Source organism: Rhipicephalus microplus, chromosome X (genome assembly GCF_043290135.1).
Source record: "Rhipicephalus microplus isolate Deutch F79 chromosome X, USDA_Rmic, whole genome shotgun sequence".
Taxonomy (NCBI): domain Eukaryota; kingdom Metazoa; phylum Arthropoda; class Arachnida; order Ixodida; family Ixodidae; genus Rhipicephalus; species Rhipicephalus microplus.
In genome coordinates this window covers 274668468-274695009 of record NC_134710.1, presented here as the reverse complement: position 1 = coordinate 274695009, position 26542 = coordinate 274668468, and the positions used below count along the sequence as shown (strand labels likewise).

The following is a 26542-nucleotide window of genomic DNA, read 5'->3' as shown; positions in this document are numbered from 1 at the left end:
CTTTCTTCTCATGCGGCAGGCATTTAAATAGAGGAGGCGTTGCACCAGCCTTCACCCCCAGGTGGAAACCTCTTAATTTCCTGCTTTGTCACTGAAGACATCAGCCTTCGCCCTACGGCGGAAAAACTCTCTTCATCTCCTGCTCACCACCATCCGCTGCTCACTTATATATGTTCCCCCTGGGTTCTGGAAGGTTCATCGGGGCACTGTACAGCCAAAGCTGGGGAAGGGGCGGGACTTTTTTTTTAACCATCCGCGACACGTGACGAAACTAGGGAGTAACTCACGCTTTCTTTCTTGATGACTCTGGCGGTCGCTCAGTGATGGATGCAAGGAGGTTGGTCAGCGTAGCGCGGCACCTTCGAGGAGGAGAGGTGCCGCGCCCAAGGAGCCCTTTGATGCTTGTTTTCTTCTTTTCGCCGGTTTCTGCCCCGTCAGTCTGGCGCCTTGATTTCATGTAGTGGTTAGAATTCGGGGGTGTGCACTTTTTTGAGCGCTCGTTTGTGACACTGGTAAAAGAGGTTACAAAACAAATATGGCAGCGCAGTGCTCATGCAGACGCGACTGACTGCTTCAATCTGATCTTGCACTTGCTATTTGCCCGCTGCCCTGGCAGCAAAAAATAAATACTAAAATGAGTCATCGCTTTGTGTCGTCTTAAGGTGAGGACACACCACCAGGTACATTTTGTCTTTATTTGTGAGATCAGCTGTTTGTTCAGACACGCCTACTAAACCTAACTTGCGAGAATTCGATACTGGTTCCTAGATTTAGAGGCATACAGTCACGAATACATCGCTGTCGAAGCATTAGCACATTAATTCACAGCAAAGACAAGCATCAGATTATAACTTAAGGGTCACGCAGCACACGATGACAATAAGTTCAATGCAGAGTGCAGCAGCTGCAACAGGTGCAGCCATGTTTTTTATACTAAAAGCTGTTATGAGATCACAACTCGGGTCACACGCAGTTGTCCCCTATCACCGCCTACGCTGCCGGTGTCCGTAACCACATCATGCGAATGTAGAAAAGAAAAACCTAGCACCAACGACACGGTGGGGCTCGAACCCAAGTCCGCTGAGTGCCAACCCAGTATTCTACCACTGAGCCACATCGGTGCTTGAGACTTGTTAGAAAAGTTGCCTTAGGCAGGCTTGATGTCGAGAAAGCAATCGTGTTAATACAACTTATAAAGCATTTTAAGACAGCAAAAGAACAATCAGTCGTCGCACAATGCGAATAGCATAACGAGTGGGTCATCCAATGCTCCAACCCATTACAAAAGCTTGTTCTTGTTCCCCTATTAACCGTGGCACATACCCACTTTAGCCATAATTTCTCACCGGTGTCACCCACTACATGAACAATTGGCACAAAATTCCTTGCAAATGTTTAGTGGATACGACGCTTCTCAAAAGAATGATGAAAAATAGCATAGCGTGAAAAATAGCATAGCGAATGCCGGCCTACTACCTAAAAAATTTTATTATTAATGTCCTAGTGGGTATCAAGCAAGTGTGCTTACAGTAGTTACTTAATGAGTGTTTTGAAAGGCTCTGAAAGACCGCTTTTCTAGCTTTTTCTGTGACTGTGCTGCGCCTTGCGCGCAGGTCTGGTGTTTTTTTTTTATCGTCGGTTTGCTTTAATTGTCCTGTGCAGGGAAACAGATGCCAGGGAGAAGCTGAGCAGATGATGCAACGTGGATGAATACATGTGGAAGGGCTAATCACCCTTCTGATTAGCTAAAGGGGCTTTGTAGCCTTCACAGTGCTGAAGGGAACATCTAAGACAGAGTATAATTTTAGATCTCTGCAGTGAGCCATCATTTACTGCTGTGTGGACTTGCATTTGTGTAGTTTGGCCTGAATTATTGCTTTCCCCTGTCTTTAGCAGTGAATATAGTATGGGGGTTTCTTTGTGCAGAGTCAGAGCCTCAGCTTAGCTGAGCGTTGTGCATCCCTGGAGAACGAGTTGAGCTCACTGGCACCTATTGTGTGCACGACATGTCAAGAGCTGCCATTTGAGCTTTTGGAAGAAGAAGCTGCTGCACGAGTCACTGCCTGGGAACACATACTTTCACAACCTCAGGCTGCACGGTGTCTGTCGCCAGGACATTTGCTGCTCGTGCGCTCCCCAGAGGGATGTAACCTTCTTGGTGCTCTGGCCTCCTTGGCTCCCCGGGAGAAGAGACTCACTCTATGGGCATTGGCTGATTCACAGGCATGTCTGACTAATCATCGCACGTTTAAGTTTGACACTTGCTTTTATATTTTGGCACTACTTATCAAGTTTGTAGTAGTCCTTGTGTCCCAAGCCACTCTCTGAAACTTTATGGACGTTTACTTATAAATTATTATGATAGCAGGCCCATTTCTCACCTCAGTGGTGCTTCTTTAAGGCAGCTGGCAATTGTGATGTTTATTTGTGACAAAAACAATGCTAGCCTTGCAAAATCACAAGTTTTAAAAGAGACCACATAAAATGTTCACAGGCTTACAAAAAATGATAATTAAATGAAGGACTTTTCTGATAGCGTAATAATGACTTTGTAGCAGATGACATCAGTGGTAATTATTGTATTGAAAGCTGCGCATTTGAATTCCTGTTCACCTCTCTCAATCTAACACTGGCCCACCTTTAAAATATTTAGTTTCACAGGTATCTTGTTTCACAGGTACCATATTTGCCTGATTATAATCCAAGTTTTTTTGCTCTAAACAGAAGTTATACCAGCATACCTAGGGCTATATTTGGAACCGTGCTATGAATTAAGCGAGATTATTTTTTTTCTGCATCAGATGCCTTATCATTTTGTGACCGCTACGGGATGTAGGGGTCACAAAATGGTTCACGACGTGGTTCTGCTTCCATGGTCGTGAATTGATCGTGAACACATGAGAGGCATTGCAAACTCCATCATGTAATATTCTTTGCTGTATTTTTGCTTGTCAAACAGCATTGATGACATGAAAAAGTCCTGAACGAAGGTGTCTTTAAAGCCAACATTTTGACATGTGGTCTTGTCTCCTTCAAGGTAGCAACTGCTTACCTCAGTGCTAGTTGGTATACGTAATATGTACTTTGTACATTCTTCCGCATAGGCGTAATATACACTTCATACATTCTTCCACAACCAAAAGCCAGAGGAGCAAAGGACAAGCATGAGAATAAAAAGGGGAAGTAGGGGAGAGAAGGAAAGATAGTGGTTACTGAGCTAAACAGGTGTGCGAAATTAGGTGAAGCGGGTTCCAATCTTAGTACACTTTTTTTTGCATGACACCAGTGTACTGCTGTGAAAGTGTCTAATGAAGCATTTAGCATGCGATAGACCAAGGTCAGACCAACATGTGACTGCTGGTGTGCATAGTTTGATCTGTTTGGCTGGGTGGAGGTATACAATCAGTTTTATCTGTGACAATTAGTGATGAGAAAATGTTCATTTTCAACTAGAAGCAACAAAGGCAGCAGATATTTTCAGTCATGAATGAGTACAATGTATGAATTGACTGAATTCATGCAGTGGAGCTGTTTGAATCAAGTATCTTTAAAAATATATTGAAAACATAGCAGGCAAACCAAAAAATAAAAATTTGTATTAACCAAAAGTTAGATCAGAGTTTGAGCGATCTAGAGTCTGCTGTATATGATTTTTCACATGTTAAGGTTAGCTTGCATGCCACACTCCCCTAGCAAGTCACTAATTTTTATGTGGGTACAGAATTCAGTATTCTGTGTCAGATGTTAATTTTATGTCTTATGCAGCATAAATCTTTGACAGCTTAGCAGGCACAGAAAAAAAATATATACAGGCTGTACTTGCTTATTATTACCATTATTTTTTAGTGGTGTATGAATATCAAAATTTTAGAATACATAGTTTTGAATACGAATAGAACATCGAATAATGAAGGGGTGCAATTTTTTTCCAACATTAATCTTTTACTCAATCATATATTTATGTTGGAAACAGCATAAATGTTACTATTTGTTACACACGAAATGTTACACACAAAAATGTAAAAAGTATCGCCCTCTGTACTTGCCAGAAAGCATAAGACTGTAATTGTTGAGCTTGTGACTGTGATGTCTTGGGTCCAATCTACTTGTTGAGCAAATCTTCTGTATCTTTTTTTTATTATAAAAAAAAAGAAAAGCTTTCGCACCTGCCATGATGACTAGTGAGCATAAGGTCACTGGTTTGATTGTGTAACAGTTAACACCAGTGTACTTAAGTCTAAGTGATCATGAAAGCAGCCTAGGTGGTCACAATTCATTCAGGTGCCCGCACTATCAGTTTTGAATCAAAAGACCCAATTTTATAGTTGTTTTTAATTTTCTCCCCTGTTCTAATCGGTCAAGCCGCTAAGGAAAATAGGAGTACCTTGGGGCGTTTTTTGTTTACAAAGCAATTTTCGTTATCTCGCTTGCTGCCGTTGCCTTTCTTGAGGACTGTGCGCTCGCAATTATCTGATCAATAATACTGTGTTGTGCTGATAGCAGCACGATCATGACCAAGGTGTACCGGGCGTGCAGCTATAACGCGAGGTAAGCGCACGAAATTGATGATTACTGATATGTGATAGAAAGATGCCCCAAATACACCTTTTTGTTAATTCCCGGTGGCGAGGGCACTGTTTTGTCACATCGCGGCCCCTTTGGCACACTGGCTGCCAACGGCAGTAAACCGACGTTGGCAAAAGAGCCAGATTGCAGCAACGGTGTTGATTGCAGGAGACGTTGCCGCGTGAGGGCGATGCGCGTGCGACGGATTTTCAAAGGCGCTGTAGCCAATGTAGTGGAGCTACACATGAATCCGTCTGTCACCTTACGTGTGCCACCGTTAGTAACGGAGAACTATATGTGATGACGCCATTGTAACATTACCGAAAGTGCATGGCGCGGAAAAACACTTCAGCTCATTTCCATCACCGTACCTACTACCATGAAATAATTCCGGAACTATGAAGAGACTACATGCTGATGTAGCGGCACAGCTGATGGACTACTCGTTTGTGTTCAACATCTGCACGTACGTTTGTACGGAGTTCCATTAGCGAAAACTGGTGTGACTATGAATGAAACGCATTACCATCGTACGTCAAGCTGAGTGCGCCCCTAGCTAGTTCCGTGCAGTGCATCGCCCACTAAACTCACTTCATCAGCATCGCACCTTGTAACATATACGTGTGCATTTTCCCTTGCGTAGAGATTTTTTTTTTCTTCGTACTCGCTCAGCATGGGACTGAGCAAAGGTGTGAAGACTATTTTGTAGAGCCAATGCTGTGGCGGCGAGTTGCCTTTGTTTCCACAAGCGATATGCACTTGCAGTCCCATGCACTGGGGTGCGGCAGCAGACGGCGTCGTTGGTACGCTTACGTGAACTCTAACAGCCAGCACATGATATAGATTGATTGAGATGTTTATCGTTGGTAGGTTTGTCGCACTGACATGCCACTGCATTCATCGGTTATCGTCATCACGCTCCCATGAATTTTCATGAAGTCATCACTGCATTCGCAGCAATCACTGCATGATCTACTGAGGCTCTTAGGTGCAAGATCGTAAGTTCTTCACAGTGACATATGTGAACGAATATTCGTGAACATCGAATATTTGAGGAATATTCGAGTTAGTTTGAATATTCGCATACCTCTATATATTTTTTTCAAACCATGAGAACGACCGAGTGCTATCCTGAACAATATGAGTGGGAACACACGTGTGTATGGTAAGTAGTCTCTATTTGATTGATTCAAGGTTGGCATTGTCAAAAATAAAGTAGAAAGGGCTGCGCTCTTCTGCGAACTGTGGCCACTCCCATCACGCAGCTTGCTGGAGATCAGATTATCGATGGCCAATGCCCAGCATGCTGCTATCAGTGCCAGTATGTATTGCTTTAATCTGACTTTCCATTTACTGGCTACAAGTTCAGCCAAATAAACAGCTTCATCTTGGACGTAGAGACTCCTGCTTTCGTCTACGCCATGGCCACATGACAGTATTGTAGCACCTGTTGTTTCATTCATGTGCAGCACTGAGCAGTACTGCTGTTTTACTTTATCTTGATTTTGTGTGTGATACACACACAAACATGCACAAAAGGAATGTTTGGCAGTGCATAGTAACAGTGGCATTTTGCGTGGAGCTAAGGGTCACACTCTGCTGCGCTTGCCACACTCTGCATGGTTTTCCCACCTCATTATTGTCAATCACCAGTGACACACAATGTATTGCCACTTGGTATCAACAGGTGCTAGTGTCTATGGCTAGACGAATCGTGGTGTCGACAACGGACATCGCGAGTTGTCTTAACATTGATTTCAAGGCTATTTTCTGTGCACTCAAACGTTCCCTTACATATTTCTTGCGATAATGCATACGAGATTATGATGAATCAGCCACTTTTTTTATGATTGTTACTGTCTTTCGATTATGTCAATTTACCATAACTACTCGAATCTAACGCGCACCTTTTTTTCGGTTAAGCGAGTTCATAAATCGCATGTGCGTTAGAATCAAGTACGAAAAAAAAAAGAATACGGTTATTCTATTGCCATCGGCATTCCGAAACGGCCACCCTCTACGTGCGTCGGCCATTTCTGCCTATGTTTTTCCCATGTGCGGCACTTCGTACGTGTGCTGAGGAGTTCGTCATCTTGATGTGCATTAGCATCGACGGCATGGAAGAGCCGACTCCAAAAACTCGACGAGTGCACCACGATGCCGCTTTTAAAAGAAAAGTCATCGCGTGTGCCGAAACGGACGTAAATCGGGCTGCATCGCGGTCGTTCGGAGTTCCCGAAACGTGCGTGCGGGACTGGTGGAAACAAAAGCAGAATATTGTCGACAGCAAAGATTCACGCAAAGGCTTCAGCGGATCACAGCAGGGTCGGTTTCCGCATATTGAAGAGCTGCTCGGTGAGTATGTGATTGAGCAGTGAGCGGCACAGCGTCCCGTGACGACAGAACTGCTCCAAGTGCAGGCTGTGCAGCTAGCCTTAGAAAAAGGACAAATGCGGAGCCAGTTTAAAGCGAGCAGGTGCTGGTTAACTAACTTTATGAAGAGGAAAGGCTTTTCTCTCTGAAGGCGAACTTGCATATGCCAAAAGTTACCGGAGGAGTAGGAAGAAAAGCTTCAGTTTTCAGAGGTTCGTCCTAAACTTGCGGGACAACAACGGCTCCCTGCTTGGGCAAATCGGGAATGCCGATCAGACGCCTCTTTACTTCGACATGCTTGGCACCACAACAGTCGAGAAGAAGGGGGCGAAGCAAGTTCGCGTGCTGACATCGGGCCACGGTAAATCTAGAGTGACGGCAATGCTCCGTTGCACGTCAGATAGGGACAAGCTTCCCCCGACCTCATATTTAAACAAAAGACGCTCCCGAAAGGAGTCTTCTTCCCGAGTGGTGTGATCGTGTGGCCGAACGAGAAAAATGGGTGCGTGTTGCAATCGATGTCTTACTTTTTTTTTTTTTCGTCGTGGAAACCGGGTGCGCATTACAATCGAGAACGCGGTAGAATCGAGTAAATACAGTATTTGCTTTTACCACATATATTAGTCTACTACATGCTGTGGGCATCCTGTGGCTTGGGTACCCAGATTACAGCTAAAGCTGTTACGAGATCACAACAAAGGTCGCGTGCACCGTAGTTTTTTGCCGCAGTCGGTGTCTGTAACCACTATGACGTAAAGTAAGAAAAAAAGACTAGGTAAATAAAAAACACCAAGGACACAACGGGATTCAAACCCAGTTCCCCTGCATGTAAGCCCAGTATTCTACCATATAGCCATGCCGGTGCTTGAAACTTAGTGGCAAACTGGCCTTAGGAAGGCTTGATGTCAAAAAAAGAATTGTGTTAATATTAGTAATAAAGCGTTTTAGAACAGCAAAGGAACAACTAGGCGTCCCACAATGCGAATTGCATAACGAGTGGGTCATCGAATGCTCTAACTCTTTACAAAAGATTCAGCCATAGCAGTACGTTATGTTGGGCTAGTTGGTACATATTAGGCTGAAATACGTGGCGCAAGGTTGACAAAGAGAAAAAAGAGAAAAAAAAAAAGACGAGACAGAAAAAGCGCTCTTTGTCTCATCTTTTTTTCTCTTTGTCAACCTTGCGCCACATATTTCAGCCTGATTCAGCTATAATTCTTTATTGTGATCAGTCACAGCATCAAAAATTGCATTAAATTCCTTGCAAGTGTGTAGCAGGTACTACGCATCTCCGAAAAATGATGAAAGATGGCATAGTAAATGCCTCACTCACACCATTGCATGGGAAGAGGCAAACAAGGTGATGGGCCTCTCTACTATACAAAAATTATGATTAATGGCATAGCAGGTACCCTCCAAGTGTTCTTGTAGCAGTTACTCAAAGTGTTTAAAATAGGCTCTGAAAGGGTCCTCTTCCAGCTTTCACTGTGACTGCTGCGCAATCCGCGCAGGCCTTGCATTTTTTGTACTTCACGTGCACAGGATTTTTCTAGTGTTGCCTGCGAAGTGGGGACAGCTATCCTGTTCTTTGCTATTTTTTTCAAGTGACTGGATGGGCAATTTAGCAGTATTTTTTTTTTTACCTAAGATGGTATAAATGTAGTACAGTCAAATCCCTTTATAAGAGACTCTAATATAAGAGACAAATGGGTATAAAAGACATCAGTGTGCCTACAATAAAATATGGGCTGATAAGAAAATGCTTACAAGGTCCTCTGCTTATAAGAGACATCTCATATAAATTATAATAATTTCTGCCAGAAGCATACCTCTTATAAAAGAGTTTAACTGTAAACATGTCCAGGCCTGGATTCTCATTTAGGCCTAGATGATTGAGGTCTGAAATTATGGCTTAATTTTAATGTGAGTTTAAGGCTTAGGCCATCTGTACTCAATAGTTCAAAAACACTACTGGCTGTTTCCTTATATTGAGATATTGAGGTCTCTTCATAAATACAAAGTAAGAATTAACATTGTGGTATTCTTTAAAGGGGTCATGAAATCAAAGTGAAGCTGCCCAGTTGTTATTTTATCTGCTTCAATAAGGATTAGACATGCTGATCCCGAAATTTTAGGGTGTAATATCCAGTCTATTATCCAGTCCATTTGAAATCCAGTCCATTTTATATCCAGTCCATTTGAAATCACAGTTTTATCGTGCTCCTAAATGACAATGTGGCTCTACTGCTCGCCATAGGCACTAACATGTGATGTCAGTGAAACATCTTGGTAAGAGAAGTTGAGCAGAGTGTTAGTGTTCTTTTTCTTTAATATCATAGATCTATAAAAACCGAGGAAAGAAAAAAATAATTCAGCAATTTTTGTGCTCTGAGCTGTGGAAGCACAGTGATAATCTGCTTGATTCCACTTTCAAGTACATACGTGCTTCGTCGTCACATTGTGCCTTCGCCCGCCCGGTGCAGCATCCCAGTGTTTCTTTCACTGGTGGTATTACGTTGTGTTTTGGGTAACTTAGCCTATGCTATGCCTATTATGTGCATTGTCAGATAGGGCTGCACAACTAATGAAAGTGAAAACAACGTTCATGATGACTTTACGGTGCTGCTATTGAGACAGTATGATATGCTACGAACCTTAATCAACAATGCCTCAGCAAACATCACTGCATTGACATGTTTTGTCGATGACAGAGATTTTTCATTGACTGACTTAAAGTGATGTCAGCTTTAGGGATGAGGGGAACATGAGTGAGGATTCGAAATCGTGTTTTATAGCTAATAAGTTAACCCGAATGATGAAATGAGTTGAAGTATAATATTGAATAAATGTCTGGGATTCTAAATACGCACATAGTTGAAAACTTTTGCAAAATATTTCAAGACCCCAGTTAAACAATTAATGCCAGGCTGGTAGGAAGATCGGAGTTTTCCGCTACTTGGGATGTCTCTTACTGATCCTCTGCAGACGCCTTGCACAAGGGAGGCGAGCTTCCAGAACAAAACTGTTTATTAAAAGCAAAAGCCGAAGGTAAAATCAGATCAGGTCAACACAAATGATTGCCCAGTGACGGCCAATTCCCAGATGACACTCTCCTCATTCACACATACACCTTGTTTATAAACAGTCATGATATGGGGAGGAACCATTGCTCGAATCTCTCACCCTACTTTGACCAAGGAGTGCATCAGATGATAATACCGAAAAAAGAGGTGGGGCTATTCCAGTCTACATTGTAGCCGCCCCTTTTGGGCCCACCCTCTACAGTACATCTTTGGAGCAACACTGTGCGACAACTACAGAGGTGTCCCAGGGCCCGTTGTTTACAACTTGATTTTGTTTCTGTGTAGTCGGCCTGGTGCGACAACATCACTCATGAGTCCCTCAGCTGGCTAGAATGTGGTGGATTCCGAGCAAGTTAGCTTGCCCTTCGTCCCACGCAAAGTCAAAGTGACATTTCTCCTCACTGTTGTCCTTCTGTAGCCATAGACCCGCACCGCCGAGGGGTCCTCTTTGTCAGCAGTCGGTCTTCTCCTCATTAAACGATGCCACCCACCACTTAAACCCCTGTCAAATCCCCTGTGAAACGAGCATTCTCCTCTCGTTCACCACTTTACATGAAACTGGACCAGTGCAGCCACATTCCTCTCAAAACCGCAAATTGCTTCCGAAGGTCGCTCCCAATACATAGCAAACTCTGTCTTCTGTACCACGTCGGCTGTGGCCTACGTCTCTATTTCCCTGATGTCGCAAACAACGCGTGCCTCTGGGGAGGCTCTTTGTACACACACGGGTCCCTCTCGATGTACACAAATAACGGCTCGACCATACGTTTTCAAAGGAATGGTTGTTCTGCCGCAACGCAGTGGAACCAATGCAGCAGTGCTGAAACAGGTGCATTGAAATTAGTAAACAATTCGAACAGGGTGTTCAACTCAACCGCGCGAGGGTTCGGCTAGGTGAAGTTAACTTCTCCCCACCTAGACTGTTGCAGTATGCTTGTTGTTCACTCAGCACACTATAAAAAACATGCAATACACCATGACACTTCAACATTGCATAAATCAACACTAATGACACCATAATAATGATACAAAAACACACCTCGAATGAATAAGTGTTCAAGAAAGTTCATTTTGCACGACACTACACTGACAAATCAAGAAAGTCTGCAGGTCAGGCCGCTACCCTATACATTCCTTGGCCCACCATGCCACTCTCACAGATGCAAATTCTCTCTTTGGACCGATGAGACAGATTCTGGAACCGCAGCCTTAGTCAGTCCTTGCTCTGTATATCTGTCAAGCCTTGAAAGTGCATCAGTGCCTTTATTAAAGGGGCCCTGAAACACTTTGTTGAGTAACCATGGAATTGATTCACTGGAAAAGCGTATTACGTCACAAATTGAATGCCGCAAAAATTTTAAATATCCACCTAGTATGAGCGGAGTTACAAAGTTTTGTCACACGATGCAATCACATTCTCTCTTCTCTTGTTTCGATGAAAGCGCTGGAAGCTGAGCAGAGAGGGATGAGAGGGGCAAACAAAAAACGTCGCTCCCGCTTTGTGACCTGGAGAATTTTTTTTTCTTCGAATACGCGGCTTTTTCAGTGTGATCGCACGCGCACGCGTGGACAAGTGACGGCTTCTCGCGGCAACCTCTGCAACAACCGTGCGCGCCATGTTCAAATCAGCCAATGGCTGATTGATAGATGGGCTTACTGGGCTTATTCCGTGATTTGTCGAGAGAATAGAAAGCTATTTTTAGCTGACTTTGATAATTTATTGTGAATTCCAGGCTGCATGCTGCGCTATAATATTTGGTTCATGTGTTGTCAGGAGCCTCTACTACCGATCGGCAGCGTTTTTTGACCATGCTCAAAAAGTGTTGCAGGGCCCCTTTAAGGGATCCCTTTATGTGGCTGAAATCGATGTCACATTTCTGCAAGGCCACGCTCCAGCGAGTGAGGCGTGCACTTCATGATGCCGATGTTGTTAAGTACGTAAGAGGGTTATGGTCTGTGACTACCATGATCCTCGAACCAAAGAGCCATGTATCTAGGCGACCCAGCGTCCACACAATTGCATATGCTCCACGTTCTATGGCTGAACATTTAGTCTGCGGAGGGGTGAGCTTCTGGCTTCAGAATGAAATGGGCCTTTGCTGGCCATCTATTTCTTGTGAGAGGCATGCTCCCACTGCTTTCTCTGACGTGTCGGTTGTTATGACAAAGGATTGCTCAAGGGTGGGGACAGCCAGTGTAGGCACTTTGCTCAATTCAACTTTCACAATGTCAAAAGCGTTCTGTGCCTCTTTTTTTCATGGTATAACGTTCAGGACCCGTCTGTGGGTGAGATCGGTCAGAGGACGTATTATCTCGGAGTATGATAAAATGTAGTCCCAGTAATAATTATATTAAACAAACCCAGTGTACTGCGGAGTTCTTTCTTTGTCACGGGTGCTTTATGCTTCAGAATAGCTTGCACCGCTCTGGATCTGGTGAATGTGACCCTGATCCCACTGCATGACCCAAATACCTAACGCTTTGTTATGGGAAATTACACTTCGAAGGATTGATTGTGAACCCAGCATCTTTAATCGTCTGTATGGCCCTATCTAAATGCTCCAGGTGCTCGTCCCATATCTCTGAGTATATAGCAATATCATCTATGTACGCACAAGCCTGTCCCCTGTGCTCCAGCAACACATCGTTCATGATACTCTGAAATGCGGCAGCTGAATTACGCAGCTATTATGGCATCACTTTCCATGCAAAGAGACCTCAGGTAGCAATTGACGTGTACTTTTGCGAGTTATTTTCAATGGACATCTGCCAGTAGCCACGCGTCATGTCGAGCCGAGATATTTACTTTGCTTTAGCGACCTCGTATAGAAGTTCTGCCGCATTGTTCATAGGGTAACTATCCACCTCAGTCATAGCATTCATTTGCCGGTAGTCGATACAAAGTCTGACCATTGCATCTTTCTTAGCAATACATACGATGGGATGCGCTTAACTGCTTGCGATCAGATACACTAGACCCCATTCCAAGAGCTCTTCCGCCTGTCGGTCCACTTCCCGACGAAGTGTCATTGGCACGCGATACGGGAAGCTTTTCGTTAGCTTGGCATCCGGTATTACACTTATTTTGTTCTCACCCACTGTGAAAAGTCCGGGTTTTCCAGAGAATAAATCCTCATTGCGAAGGACTACTTGTTCGAGCCCTTTGTACTGCCCCTGTGTTCGACTGCAAGTCGAACATTTCCCGATTCATCGGAAAGATCAGGAAGGCTATCTGCTTCCCTGAGCTACTTATCACATTCAAAAATCACCCCTACATTATTTACGCGGGCATGGTATTGCCTAAGTCAATTTGTATAAATCCACCGCTTCGTCCTATCTTGAAAACTGACAATGTAGCTCTCCTGTCTCTTCTTCTTACATCCTTGCTGGTCCCGCCCACTTTGATTGCTTTTTATTCTGCTGGTTCACATAAAACGCCAGAATTTTCTCATCAATATAAAACATTTTCTCTCTTGCCCTCAAGTTGTATTTGCTAGCGTATGCCTTTTGCGTATCAGTTGTTTGGGTGTCAACCCTCTCTGCTGCCTCGGCCATTCACTGCCGTAGTGTGATCAGATACTCTGACTTAGCTTTGTTGAGGCCGGTGGGTGGTGCTTAATTTTCTATTCATGTCTGCTGTAATATGCTAAGAGGACCATGTGGAAGGCGTCCATATATTATTTCAAATGGAGATGCACCTGTGATTTCATGCGGGACCCCGCGGTAAGCCAAGAGTATGCATGGTATGAAGCAGTTCCATTCATGTGCATGTTCGGTTATGATACTATTTAGCATAGCCTTGAATGTACTGTTCCACTGCTCAATTAATTCATTACTTTGAGGATATTCTGGCTTGGAGAACCTGATATTTATCCCCAAGCACTGTGCTAGTTCTCTGGTCAAAGAAGCTGTGAAGTTCATGCCCTGATAGCAGCAAATAAACTGAGAGATATCCACCCTTAAAAATATGTCCAGCAGCACCTGACACATTGCCTTAGCAGTTAACGCACAAAGCAGTATCACTTCAGGCCACCTCAAGCACAATTTTATGACATAGAGAGCATATCGGTAGGCTCATGCTGATGGGAGCACAATGGGACTTATGCAGTCTAGATAAATACCTTTATACAGTTCACTCGGTCGTGTCAGTGGTGTGATAGGTACCCTGTCCATTATCCTTTTTTTTTTTTTAAAAATACCTGACAAGAGTGGCACATGTGGCAATGCTTCCTAACAACCGCCGGAAGCGTTAGCCAGAAAAGCACACTGCGGATTCGTTGCTTATTTTTCTTCTCTGAGAAATGGCCTCCGCATGGCACATCATGAGCGAGAGTAAGAACCTCCTTCTGGCGGCTTTCAGGTAGTACGAACTGCGGATAAAGCCTGCAGTGCAGTACTTCTCTTCGTGAAAGTAACCCGTCTTCTATTACCATGCCATGTCTTCCAGCTTTAGCCTAATTACAAATTTTCTAGCGAGGGATCCTCTCTCTGTTCCCTGGCAAAAGTTGGATCTGTCATACCTGGCTCTGGAGAGCATCGCAGCAATTGCTCTTATTTAACTACATCCGCCGTGCCTTGCTCAACACTCTCACTCGGTTCCAATTCTAATACCAACGCTCCGTCGGAGCCCCCCTTGCATTGTGTATCCATACCTACCTGTGCTATTCTAGCAGCATGTTCTGATGCATCCTCTTTCTCATGTTGGAGCTCTCTCAGAACAGCCAGAGTTATTAAGGCATCAACGCCTTTGGTTAACTCATCGGTCCTCCCCACACAATGTCACAGTTGCAGATTTGTTCCCCCATTCATTGCCGGTAAACTCAGGGCCACATACAAAAGGTCAGCTAGGACAGTATGCCCAAAGACTCCTTGCAAGCATACCTTTCCACTGCCATCTTCTTTCATTTTGTCTGGCAGGATGTTCTAACGTCATAACGTTAAAGAGCTCGTTTCGCAGAAATTCCAGAGTCGCGTTGGCGTCGTTGGTTGTGAGCAAAAAATCATCATCTTATGTGTGACCGAAAAATCGAGAATGATGCAAATAAAATAAATGAATGATAAAAAAACCCTAGAGCAGAGTGGGGACTGAACCAGAGATGTTGGGGGTCCAAGTGGGGATTGAACCCGGGTAGTTTATGTGGAAAGGGGATGTTCTATCACATGGCCACACCTCTGCTTGTGAAAACAGTGAAAATTACTTTCTCTGCTTAGAAATGCAGTGAAAGTAGCTTTCATTCTTCACAAACACATGTCCGGTGTATATGCTTCACAATGCAACATGAAATATTGCAGTAATAATGCGTGGTCAAGTGTCCTTTACCAACAGGCATCAGAATATGTGATTATCATAACGACTCCATGGTTGAAAGCTGGTACCCACTACAAAAGGCACACACGCTACTATTCCCTTAAGGCCAGTTAGTGGGTGCGTAGCTAATTATAAAAGGTTTCATGCACCAAGTGTTCAAAATACACACTGCAACTTTTGTTTCGTATGGTAATGTCGGCTTCAGAATCTAGACATACATTTGACCAACTGTTCGCCACACATAACGTCTACCCAATCAGCCCAGATGCTGGCATTGTGTTGCTGGTCTCTATTTCACCTTCATTAAACTCGCAGCCCACCCTTTCAGCAAACTTGATCGGCCGTTGTAAATTACCACACTGATCGCTGGTTGAGACCTTCGGTTTAGTCTGAGGGCAGCTCCACTCAACATGGTTGAACTTCCCACATTCATAACACCTGGGCGGTGGGCACGGCTTATTCGCTTGACTCCAGTTTGGATTTTGATTTGATGCCGTTCGTGGCTTTGGTTCTCTATTTACTAGCGTACCGACCCCTCTCTGGCGGTGCAAAGCTCTACTCTCCTTAAACGATTCAGCAAGTTCAGCTACCTTCATTGTTTTAAACTATCGTCCATTTCGTACTGGAGCATATAGGTACATAGTAGCTTGTGTGACATAATTTCTTTCGCACGGTCAGAGACTATGAGTGCGCGAAGCTTTTTCAAGGTCTATACTTTCCGGCTCCACAAATAGTAGTCCAGGGTTATCTCTAAACTTGTGACGCATTGTCTCCAGACAGGCGTATAATCGACACTTGTACTTCTCTGGCATCAATTTTAACTCCGAGAGCACTAGCTCGTAGATTTCATCGTGTTACAAAACCCGATCCTCGAATTTGTTTGCAACAAGGGTCCTACTTTTCTCATTAAGAACAGGTAAAATGATAGCGCCTGCTGCGTCTCATGGAATTTCTTAGCTTCAAAGCATGCTTTCCACACTTTTAAACCATGCTGGTGCTAGGTCGTCTGATTCAGGTATCATGAGAAGTACTGCCTTTAATTCCTTGGCATAGCTACTCAATTTAGCCCTCCGCCCCCTTCGCTCTCTTGCAGCCTTAACGTTGAATTCGTTGAAGCTGAATCTTCATTCTAAGCATCATCATCATCATCATCATCATTATCATCAGCCTGACTACGTCCACTGCAGGACAAAGGCCTCTCCCATGTTCCGCCAGTTAACCCGGTCCTGTCCTTGCTGCTGCCAATTTATACCCGCAAACTTCTTAATCTTATCTGCCCATTTAATTTTCTGTCTCCCCCTAACCCGCTGTCCTTCCCAGGGAATCCAGTTAGTTACCCTTAATGACCAGCGGTTATCCTGTCTACACGCTACATGCCCGGCCCAAGTCCATTTCCTCTTCTTGATTTCAACTATGATATCCTTAACCCCCGTTTGTTCCCTAAACCACTCTGCTCTCTTCTCATCTCTTAAGGTTACACCTACCATTTTTCTTTCCATTGCTCGCTGCGTCGTCCTCAATTTAAGCTGAACCCTCTTAGTAAGTCTCCAGGTTTCTGCTCCGTAGCTAAGTACCGGCAAGATACAACTGTTATATACCTTTCTCTTAAGTGATAGTGGCGATCTACCTGTCATAATTTGAGAGTGCTTGCCAAATGTCCACCCCATTCTTATTCTTCTAGTTACTTCAATCTCGTGGTTCGGCTCTGCGGTTATTACCTGCCCTAAGTAGACAAAGTCTTTTACAACTTGAAGTGCACTATTACCTAACTCGAAGCGCTGCTCTTTTTCGAGGTTGTTGTACATTACTTTCGTTTTCTGCAGATTCATTTTAAGACCTACCTTTCTGCTCTCCTTGTCTAACTCCGTAATCATGAGTTGCGATTCGTCCCCTGAGTTACTCAGCAATGCAATGTCATCGGCGAAGTGCAGGTTACTAAGGTACTCTCCATGAACTTTTATCCCTAACTGTTCCCATTCTAGGCTTCTGAAAACCTCCTGTAAGTACGCGGTAAATAGCGTTGGGGAGATTGTGTCCCCCTGCCTTACACCTCTCTCGATTGGTATTCTGTTGTTTTCTTTATGAAGCACTATGGTAGCAGTTGATCCCCTGTAGATTTCTTACAGGATGTTGATATATACTTCATCGACGCCCTGATTCCGCAGTGTCTGCATGACAGCTGATAGTTCTACTAAATCAAACGCCTTCTCGTAATCTATGAAGGCTATGTATAGTGGTTGGTTATATTCTGAGCATTTCTCTATTACCCGATTGATAGTATGAATGTGGTCGATTGTTGAGTAGCCTGTTCGAAATCCTGCTTGTTCTTTTGGTTGATTGAATTCTAATGTTTTCTTTACTCTGTTAGCAATTACCTTTGTAAATAGCTTGTATACTACAGAGAGCAAGCTGATCGGCCTGTAATTCTTCAAGTCCTTGTCATCTCCTTTCTTATGTATTAAGATGATGTTAGCATTCTTCCAAGACTCTGGTACTCTTCCCGTCAGGAGACACCTCGTAAACAGGGTGGCTAGTCTTTGTAACACAATCTGTCCTCCATCTTTCAGCAGATCTGATGTTACCTGATCCTCACCAGCAGCTCTGCCTCTTTGCCTGCTCTCCAAAGCTTTTCTGACTTCTTCTATCATTACTGGTGGGGTGTCATCTTGGTTACGGCTAGTTTTTATAGTAGTAAGGTCGTGGTTGTCCCGGCTAATGCACAGATCTCTGTAAAACTCCTCCGCTATTTTAACTATCCTATTCATATTGGTAGTTATTTTGCCTTCATTGTCCCTTAGTGCATACATCCAATTTCTGCCTATCCCAAGTTTCCTCTTCACTGCTTTGACGCTTCCTCCACTTTTCAGAGCGTGTTCAATTCTCTTCATTATATACCTTCTTACATCGCATACCTTACGCCTATTAATCAACTTTGAAAGCTCTGCCAGTTCTATTTTGTCTGTTGTACTTGAGACTTTCATGATTTGACGCTTCTTAATGAGATTCTTCGTTTCCTGGGAAAGCTTGCCAGTGTCCTGTCTAACTACCCTGCCTCCAATGTCCACTGCACACTCCGTAATGATACTCGTCAGATTATCATTCATTGTATCTACGCTAAGGTTGGTTTCCTCACTAAGAGCCGAGTAGCTGTACTGAAGTGAGACTCTGAATTCCTGTACTTTCCCTCTCAGTGCTAGCTCATTCATTGGCTTCTTGCGTATCAGTTTCTGTCATTCCTTCTTCAAGTCTAGGCGAATTCGAGACCATACCATTTTATTGTCACTGCATCGTACCTTGCCAACCACTTTCACATCCTGCACGATGCCTGGGTGTGCACTCATTATAAAGTCTATTTCGTTCTTATTTTCGCCATTAGGGCTCCTCCATGTCCACTTGCGGTTTCCTCGTTTTCGGTAGAAGGTATTCAAAATCTGTAAATTATTGCGTTCTGCGAATTCTACTAGTAGCTCTCCTCTGGCGTTTCTAGTACCGATGCCATTATCTCCTACTGCTTGGTCTCCAGCCTGCTTCTTTCCTACCTTTGCATTATAGTCTCCCATCAGTATAGTATAGTGTGTTTTTACCTTACTCATTGCTGATTCCACATCTTCATAGAAGCTTTCAACTGAAGCATCATCATGGCTGGATGTAGGCGCGTAAGCCTGTACTACCTTCATCTTGTATCTTTTATTCAGTTTAATTACGATACCTACCACCCTTTCATTAATGCTATAGTATTCCTCTATGTTGCCAGCTATGTTTCTGTGAATTAGGAACCCCCACTCCCAGTTCTCTTCTGTCAGCCAATCCCCGATAGCAAAGGACGTGCCCATTTTGGAGCACCGTATAGGCCTTATCTGTCCTCCTAACATCACTGAGCCCTATTATATCCCATTTAACACCCTCTAGCTCCTCGAATAGTACAGCTAGACTTCCCTCACTAGATAAGGTTCTAGCGTTAAACGTTGCCAAGTTCAGGTTCCAATGGCGGCCTGTCCTAAGCATATCTAAGCATTCTAAGCATATCGAGATCCAGCTCTTTTTTCCCTCAGCTGTATGGTAGCCTCCTGATCACTCGAGTCTGAATTACTCCAGTGCACTTCTAAAGCCTGGGCATTCGCAGAATCTGTCTCGGTCAATGCCGATTCTGTGTTTCCCACTGCACGATGCATCTGTGCCCTAATCGTAACAGACATGGTGTTTCCAAAGAATATAGAGAAAGGCCTATCTGACCAGGAGTGCTGCAGCCACTTGGCAGCCCGTCTGCCGGCGACGCTTGCCGAAAATCTTTTGCATCGGGTGCCCCCAGAAGTAGCTCAGTATATCCGCTGGGTCTTTCACCGCAGCACGTGGTCCTTCACCATCGTAGTAGGGACGCTGCATCCACGCGATACAACAGGACCTACCTCTTTCATTCGATGCCGTTGCAGAACGCTGGTCGAAATCTCTCCTTTTGATGTCACCTGCCCTGATGCAGCAAGTCAGTCATACGAATCCTGGTCATGAACCCAGTTAAACAATCAATGCCAGGCTGGTAGGAAGCTCGGTGTTTCTCGCTACTTGGGATTACTCTTCCTGATCATCTGCAGACACTTTGCAACAAGGGAGGTGAACTTCCAGAACAAAACTGTTTATTAAAAGCAGAAGTCAAAGGTAAAATCAGATCGTGTCAACACAAATTATTGCCCAGCGGCGGCCGATTCCCAGCTCACATTCCCCTTATTCACACGTAAACCGTTTTTATAAACAGTTGTGATATGGGCTGAAACCATTGTTCGAATCTCTCACCCTACTTTGACCAATAAGTGCATCAGGTCATAATACTGAAAAAAGAGGCGGGGCTATCCTAGTATACATTGTAGCTGCCCCCTCTCGAGCCCGCCCCTACAGTACATCTTTGGAGCAACACTGTACAACAACTACAGCATTGTTCCAGGGCCCTTTGTTTACAACTTGCTTCTGTTTCCATGCAGTCGGCCTGGCACGGCGACATCACTCGTGAGTCCCTCAGCTGGCTAGAATGTCGCCAATCCTGAGCAAGTTAGCTTGCCCTTCGCCCCACGCAAAGTCAAAATGAGATCTCTCCTCACTGTTGTCCTTCTGATGCCATAGATGCGCGCCGCTGAGGGGTCGCCTTTGTCAGCAGTCGGGCTTCCCCTCATTAAAAGATGCCGCCTGTCACTTCAATTTCTGTCCAACCCTGGCGAAACAAGCATTCTTCTCTCGTTCACCACTTTACATGAAACTGGGCCGGCGCAACCACATTCTTCTCAAAACCGCAAATTGCTTCTGAGGGTCGCTCCCAATACAGTATAGACCGCTTATAACGTAAGTCGTGGGAGTCACGAATATCCGCACTATAAGCGGTACCGCACTATAACTAAAAGAACCTTTTTCAAGGGCCGTACTTGTGTAAAACGTGTTGAGCATGTAGCTTCACATGTCCGAGAATCGAAACATGCGATGCGTGCTTGCTAACGTTTAAATTTCTGAATGTTAAGAAAACTTAATGTCCAAAAACACGCGTTGCCAAATAAATGAACATGAAAGGAGGGGGAGAGGTGTCTAACAAATGAAAGCACCATGGCGGAAATTCGCCGACTACCAGACTGCCTCGATTATGCACATTACACAGAAACTGTCGAATCACGTCCAGAATTTGACGCGTTGAAAGATGCCAACCATTCGAATTCATAGGCACGCACCCTATTTAAGACATCGTAATCAAATTGCTAACCTCTATTTGAACGCTACACATGCCACTCTTGTTTTTATTTAACATTATGTATTCCTTCCCGTCAAGTGTGGGCAACCACCACAAAGAGTGTCATAGATTGGGTACCAAACCGCAACTTAGATTCACGCGACGGCTACCGATCGAAGCCTAGCTTGCCGTTTGGTATGTTGTCGCAGAAAGCTTGTTCAAAACATAAGAATTTGACGTCAAAAAGATCGCACTAGGAGTGAACCAAGAACCGCGTGCGTGACACGAAGTTCGCGTTCGCTGCCGGGGGATTAGCAACGACAGTTGGCAACTCTCCACGCTTACGTACGACAGTGCGCTTGCAGCAAAAGTGAAAGCTGACATCATAAAACTGCAAAAGGTTTTCAATTTACGGACGAGGAAGCAAACGTGATATTTATTGCAAGTGTAATAACGACCACTTTTTTCCCAACAGGAAACTGTTAAGCGCATAAGCAGTTGATAAGGACGGGATCGCACGTGCCACGTTGGTCGGCCGGTGGCCGAAGCCACGCTAGCAACGTAGTACGCTGTAGCCGCGGCAGCGCCAGTGCAAAGGCTTATTAGTCACCGAGGCAACCGTCCTTGTCCCTTACTCGGCAAGCCCCCGCAGTGCATCGTTGCCGGCTTGGAAAGAGGCTCCAACACCATACCTCAAACAAAATTTCACCAAATTTCACCAAACCTTGAAATTGGTGGCTATGACATCATCTTTTCTCTTTTTTAATGCTTTAATTCATAAAAACTACTCAAAATGTTTGCATTGTTTATAGCAATTTTATTGCACAATATAATTGCAAAAAAAGTGATTAGATTGTTTTTGTAAAGACCCATTTTGCCAACATGCAGTGCCACCCTTTGTTAGGTAGTGGTATTTGATGAAAGGGCGCATTCACACTACCAACAAAAGGGTGGGCACGCCAGTCGGTTAACGTAAAAAAAGTGTAATAAAATGGAAAGATGGACTAGTTAGTTTGACGACATTCTTGGTAACATTTCGGTGCGCACACAGTGGACGGAAGAACGAAAAGCTAGGAGACTTATTTGTAAGCTTGTTTATCTTCTAGCCTTCAGTTTTCGCATTCACTGTGTGTACGCGGAAATAATACCAAAACTGTAGTAAAGAAAGTGTACTATGAAACTGCACGTGCACCGTTATACAACTGTCGTGAGACGTTTTCTGATCTCGATGGCTGGTTATGCCGGTTGTCTAGGGCCTTACAAAACACCGAAACAACAGACGGCAGCACAAAAAAAAGGTAACAGGCATTTGTTTATCTTGCTGTGACCTGTAGGGGCCCGCTAGTGTGCATACTGTTAAACCTTCGGCAATAACTTTAGGAACAGAAAACGTAAGGACTGGTTTACTGATGCTATGTGCTGAGTTAATGCTTTGTACGTGGGGAAAATGAAGAATATCCCCAAGAGCATTTGGCCGTAGCCATGCGCATGAGGGGATTGAGGGGGAGGGGGCATAAATTCTGCCTATTGATAACGAGGGCGGGGGGTGCAACGAACCTTTGCCTTCCTCCTCCCCCTCAATGGGAACCCTGCACTTACCAATATGCCTGTGGGAACATAAAAATGACGTCCGCAACTTCGAGCGACAAAGAAATACACTCGCTAAGCACAGCATTGTGAATGGCCACCGCATCAAATTTGAGAACTCCCACATCATCGACTTATCGACCAATTATTATATCAGCTGCTTTTAGTTGAACCCTAGTCCGTGCAAGATACAGCCAACTTTAACTGGTCGTGAACGTAAAACACCACGCCCAGAGAGGACAAAAAGTTTCAAGAAGCACACCTACACAAAGCTAACAAATGAATTTATTGATGCAAGACATGAAAAAAGAGAAAAAAGAAAGAAACGTCCATGACATCATCACCAGCAAAATGAAACGCCCATACTATAATGTTCTTCTCACTTACACCTGTACTCCGCTCTTGAGTAAGCAGATGTCTTTTTACGAAAGGGTAAGGCATGGAGAGCTGACACACTCTTAATTTCGAAGGCTTTCCGAACCTCTCATTTCGGCCTGTACTGACTTATCACTATGCATTCTCCGAGAAATGGTCGGCATGCGCAGATAGCAATATGGGCGGCTGAGGTACTCCGGATAGAATTTTGAATGTCACGCTTAGAGAGGCCCCACACCCACTCACCGGTCTACAGGTGCCCTGGGAGGAACAAGCCATTCCTCCTAATTTCTCACCAGATTTTGTGTGGTGTAGCTGTTGAAGCACCTCAATACCAGTAGCCTTCGAATTTCACCAGATTTTGAAAATCTGGTGCCACATTTCCCCATCTGGCAACGCTGCCGCTGTGTCCCGTAGTCTCTTTTTTTTCATTTTCTTTTTCTTCTCTTTGCCTTTCGTTCGTTCACTCCGTGTCCCCTCCTCCTCCGCGACGATCTCGTCATTCGCTCCCTGGCGGCGCACCCAGCGCTACTCGCTACCGTGTTTGTCACAAACAATATCCGGCAACCGCATTATAACCGGTCTTTCATCTTGGGGGACTGCACAATAAGCGGTATGCGTATACATGGGATTCTATGGGAGGGTAAACGGGAGTAGAAAAAGACTACATTGAAAGCGGTTCTGCACTATAAGTGGTTACGTTATAAGTGGTCTACACTGTACATAGAAAACTCTGCCTTCTGTGCCAAGCCAGCTGTGGCCCACGTCTCTATTTCTCTAATGTCAGAAACAACGCACGTCTCTGGGGAGGCTTTTTGTACACAAACGGACCCCTCTCGGTGTACACAAATGGTGGCTGGACCATACGTCCTTCAAAGGACTGATTCTTCTATCGCAATGCAGTGGAACCAATGCAGCGGCATGAAAACGGGTGCGACGAAACCATTAAACAATTAGAAAACGTGTTCTATGCACTGCTCGCTGACCCAACCGTGCCAGCGTTCAGATCGGTGAAGTTAACTACCCCTTTAACTATGTCCTTCACATGTGCATGAATCACAATGTTCACACTGCTGAGGTCAATGCACACACCAGCTTTTGGATGTAGAGTTTGTCACCAACTCCAACTACAGTGGAATCTAAATAAATAGAACATGAATTACAGGAATGTATTCTATGACAATGAGCTTCATCTAATAGAATCTGCCTGATTGTTAAAATTCATTATATATATACAGTGTTGAAAATGCTAACATAATAAAAATTCAGTTACTTAACAACTGTTACTCGTTATGCCATATGTTACAGTGAAATCTCGGTATAATGAACTTCAAGGGACCGTGGGAATTTGTTTGTTATTTTGTAAGGTCATTTAGTGAAAACTCAGAAATGAACCAGAAATACCTATTTTTCACCGACCAAAGCGACTTACCTTTTAAATGGTGGGTCCTTGAACTTGATTTTCACAAGAAAAAAACAAATGCACAAGTAAACACCAAAAAATGCACGTTTACTTTAAAGAAGTCTGTGTTTTTTTTTTTTTTTTTTTGACGCAAGCAGCGCAAGTTTTGCAGCGCGAAGCCCTCGAGCTCATCCACATTCCTGTGGTGGGATTCAGTTCTTTCATCACAACAGCCTGCTTTTTGCCTTCCAGTTGCCGAAGAATATCCATTGTCTTGCTTAGCGAAAACTGCTTCCGCTTCTTCGTCGCAAGCAGAGATGAACTCATTTGTAGTATCACCGCAGCGCGAACACCGACTTGCTTTGCGGACGCGATAAGTAATCACCGAAAAGAAATGAACACGACTGTAAAAACAAGGCCTCCAAAGAAAAACCCGAAGCGTCACGGTGGTCATCGCCTCTTTTAAAGATAAAAAAAAGTGCCATAAAAGAAAATTTTTCTCGTTTCATTTTCTGCTCTCTCGCTGTCTTAGGTTTTTCGCACCCATGCTTCCTGCTCCGGAACTCCCACTCTGCCTCGCTGACCTTGCCCTTCTGTGTTGCCCTCACTTCTGTGCCTGCTTGTAAACCTGCAGCACGGTATTTCATCCAGTGGGCATGCTTGCAGCATCGGCGTTTCTACAAAAAGAAAGAAAAGAAAGTCGCCCTTTCATTTTTTTTCTCCACATCATCGCGTGTCTTTCGAGAAGCAAGGCGTCCGTTGGCTTTGTTGTCTGCTTGGGTACCACTCCGGTGGTCGCGACGAATTTCAGAACATAAGTTCGTAGTACTGAGGCATTATTAATATAATGTGGAAGTAAACTAACACTCATTATTCTGAAAAGTTCAGTATTCTGAAGTACATAGTAGTGAAACAATTTTATATTGAAACTATTAGCAGTCAGCTCGGGATGTTCTAAATGTTCGTTAATCTGAAAAGTTCGTTAATGTGGGGTTCGTTCTATCAAGATTTCACTGTACTCTGTGGTCAGAAATTTGGGTCAGTACATCTTTGCTGTAGGAACCCACAGCAATAATGTCACAAAGCTCATATTTATATTTTTTTATAGTGCAAACGACGATGTTATGTCAAATACTGATTCAGCTAGAATAATTTTCATAAGTGTGCAGCACCTCAGCAATATTATAATGGCCTGTGAAGTGGCCTGTGTTGGCTAATAAGTTCATTGACATCATAAATCTATTTTTCTCAGTGTGGCATTGAACACAGATGAGATTTCATCATCAATGCTCTCCAAAAAGAAAACATTCAACTTCCAATAAGTTAAAAGTAATTTCGACAGCCATGAAAAATGCTTGAACAACATAGTTCAGAAAAAAAAATCTGTTGAGTCACAGTTTTTTCCCTTTAGCCTGTATAGATGCAAGAATTTCAACTGTTTCTGTGAAAGTGTTCAAGGACACCATCGTTTGTTTACAGGGGTGGAAGTGCTGCGTCAATTGCGCCACGCTGCATCAAACAGCTTCTGCTGCGCCATCCTGTTCCAAAACGCATTATTGTGCCGAAACTGCTCCCACGTCTCTTTATACTGTCCATACCACGCAGTTTTTGGTGCGTTCATGTGCTGTCATCCGCGACTTGGCGTGCCCAAGCGAGCTCCTATCATCATCATCACAAGCTGACACGCTCTCTGGGACATTGTTGACGGTGCAAAACCATCATAGTTGGGCTACAAGGGCAAAAAAATGAATGCTATCGCAACAAAGTAGAACGTCATCTAAAATAAGCTATCAGCTAACAACTGGGTAACCTTCACACTGCCCATGGGACGCAGTCTTATGTGCCTTTATGTGCTGTCATGCACGACTTCGTGTGCCTAGGCGAGCTCTTATCAACATCATCACGAGCTGGAGTGCTCTCCATCACATTGATGACGGCACGATACCATCGTAGTTTCGTTGCATGGGCAAAGAAATGAATGTTGTCGCAACAAAGTGAAATGCTATAGTATAAAGTAAGGCTATCAGCTAACAAACAGGCAGCGTTCAGACTGGCCATGCCAAGCTGTCTTAGGTGCCTGACTTGGCGTGCCCTTGTGAACTCCTATCATCATCATCACCAGCTGATGCACTTTCCATGACGTT

At 44.1% G+C, this 26542-nt stretch overlaps 1 protein-coding gene across 9 annotated transcripts in view; it reads left to right on the top strand.

Annotated features, from left to right (window-relative positions):
- The window catches only part of tst (superkiller complex helicase subunit twister), a 220426-nt gene that overhangs the window by 124355 nt on the left and 69529 nt on the right, over positions 1-26542 (top strand). For all 9 annotated transcript variants that reach the window (XR_012887328.1, XM_075879179.1, XM_075879182.1 and 6 more), the window contains one exon: positions 1927-2223. Coding sequence is in view for 8 of the 9 variants with exons in the window: in XM_075879179.1 (XP_075735294.1) it covers positions 1927-2223 (297 nt within the window). In the remaining variant the exon portion in view is untranslated. The remainder of the gene's footprint in view (positions 1-1926; positions 2224-26542) is intronic.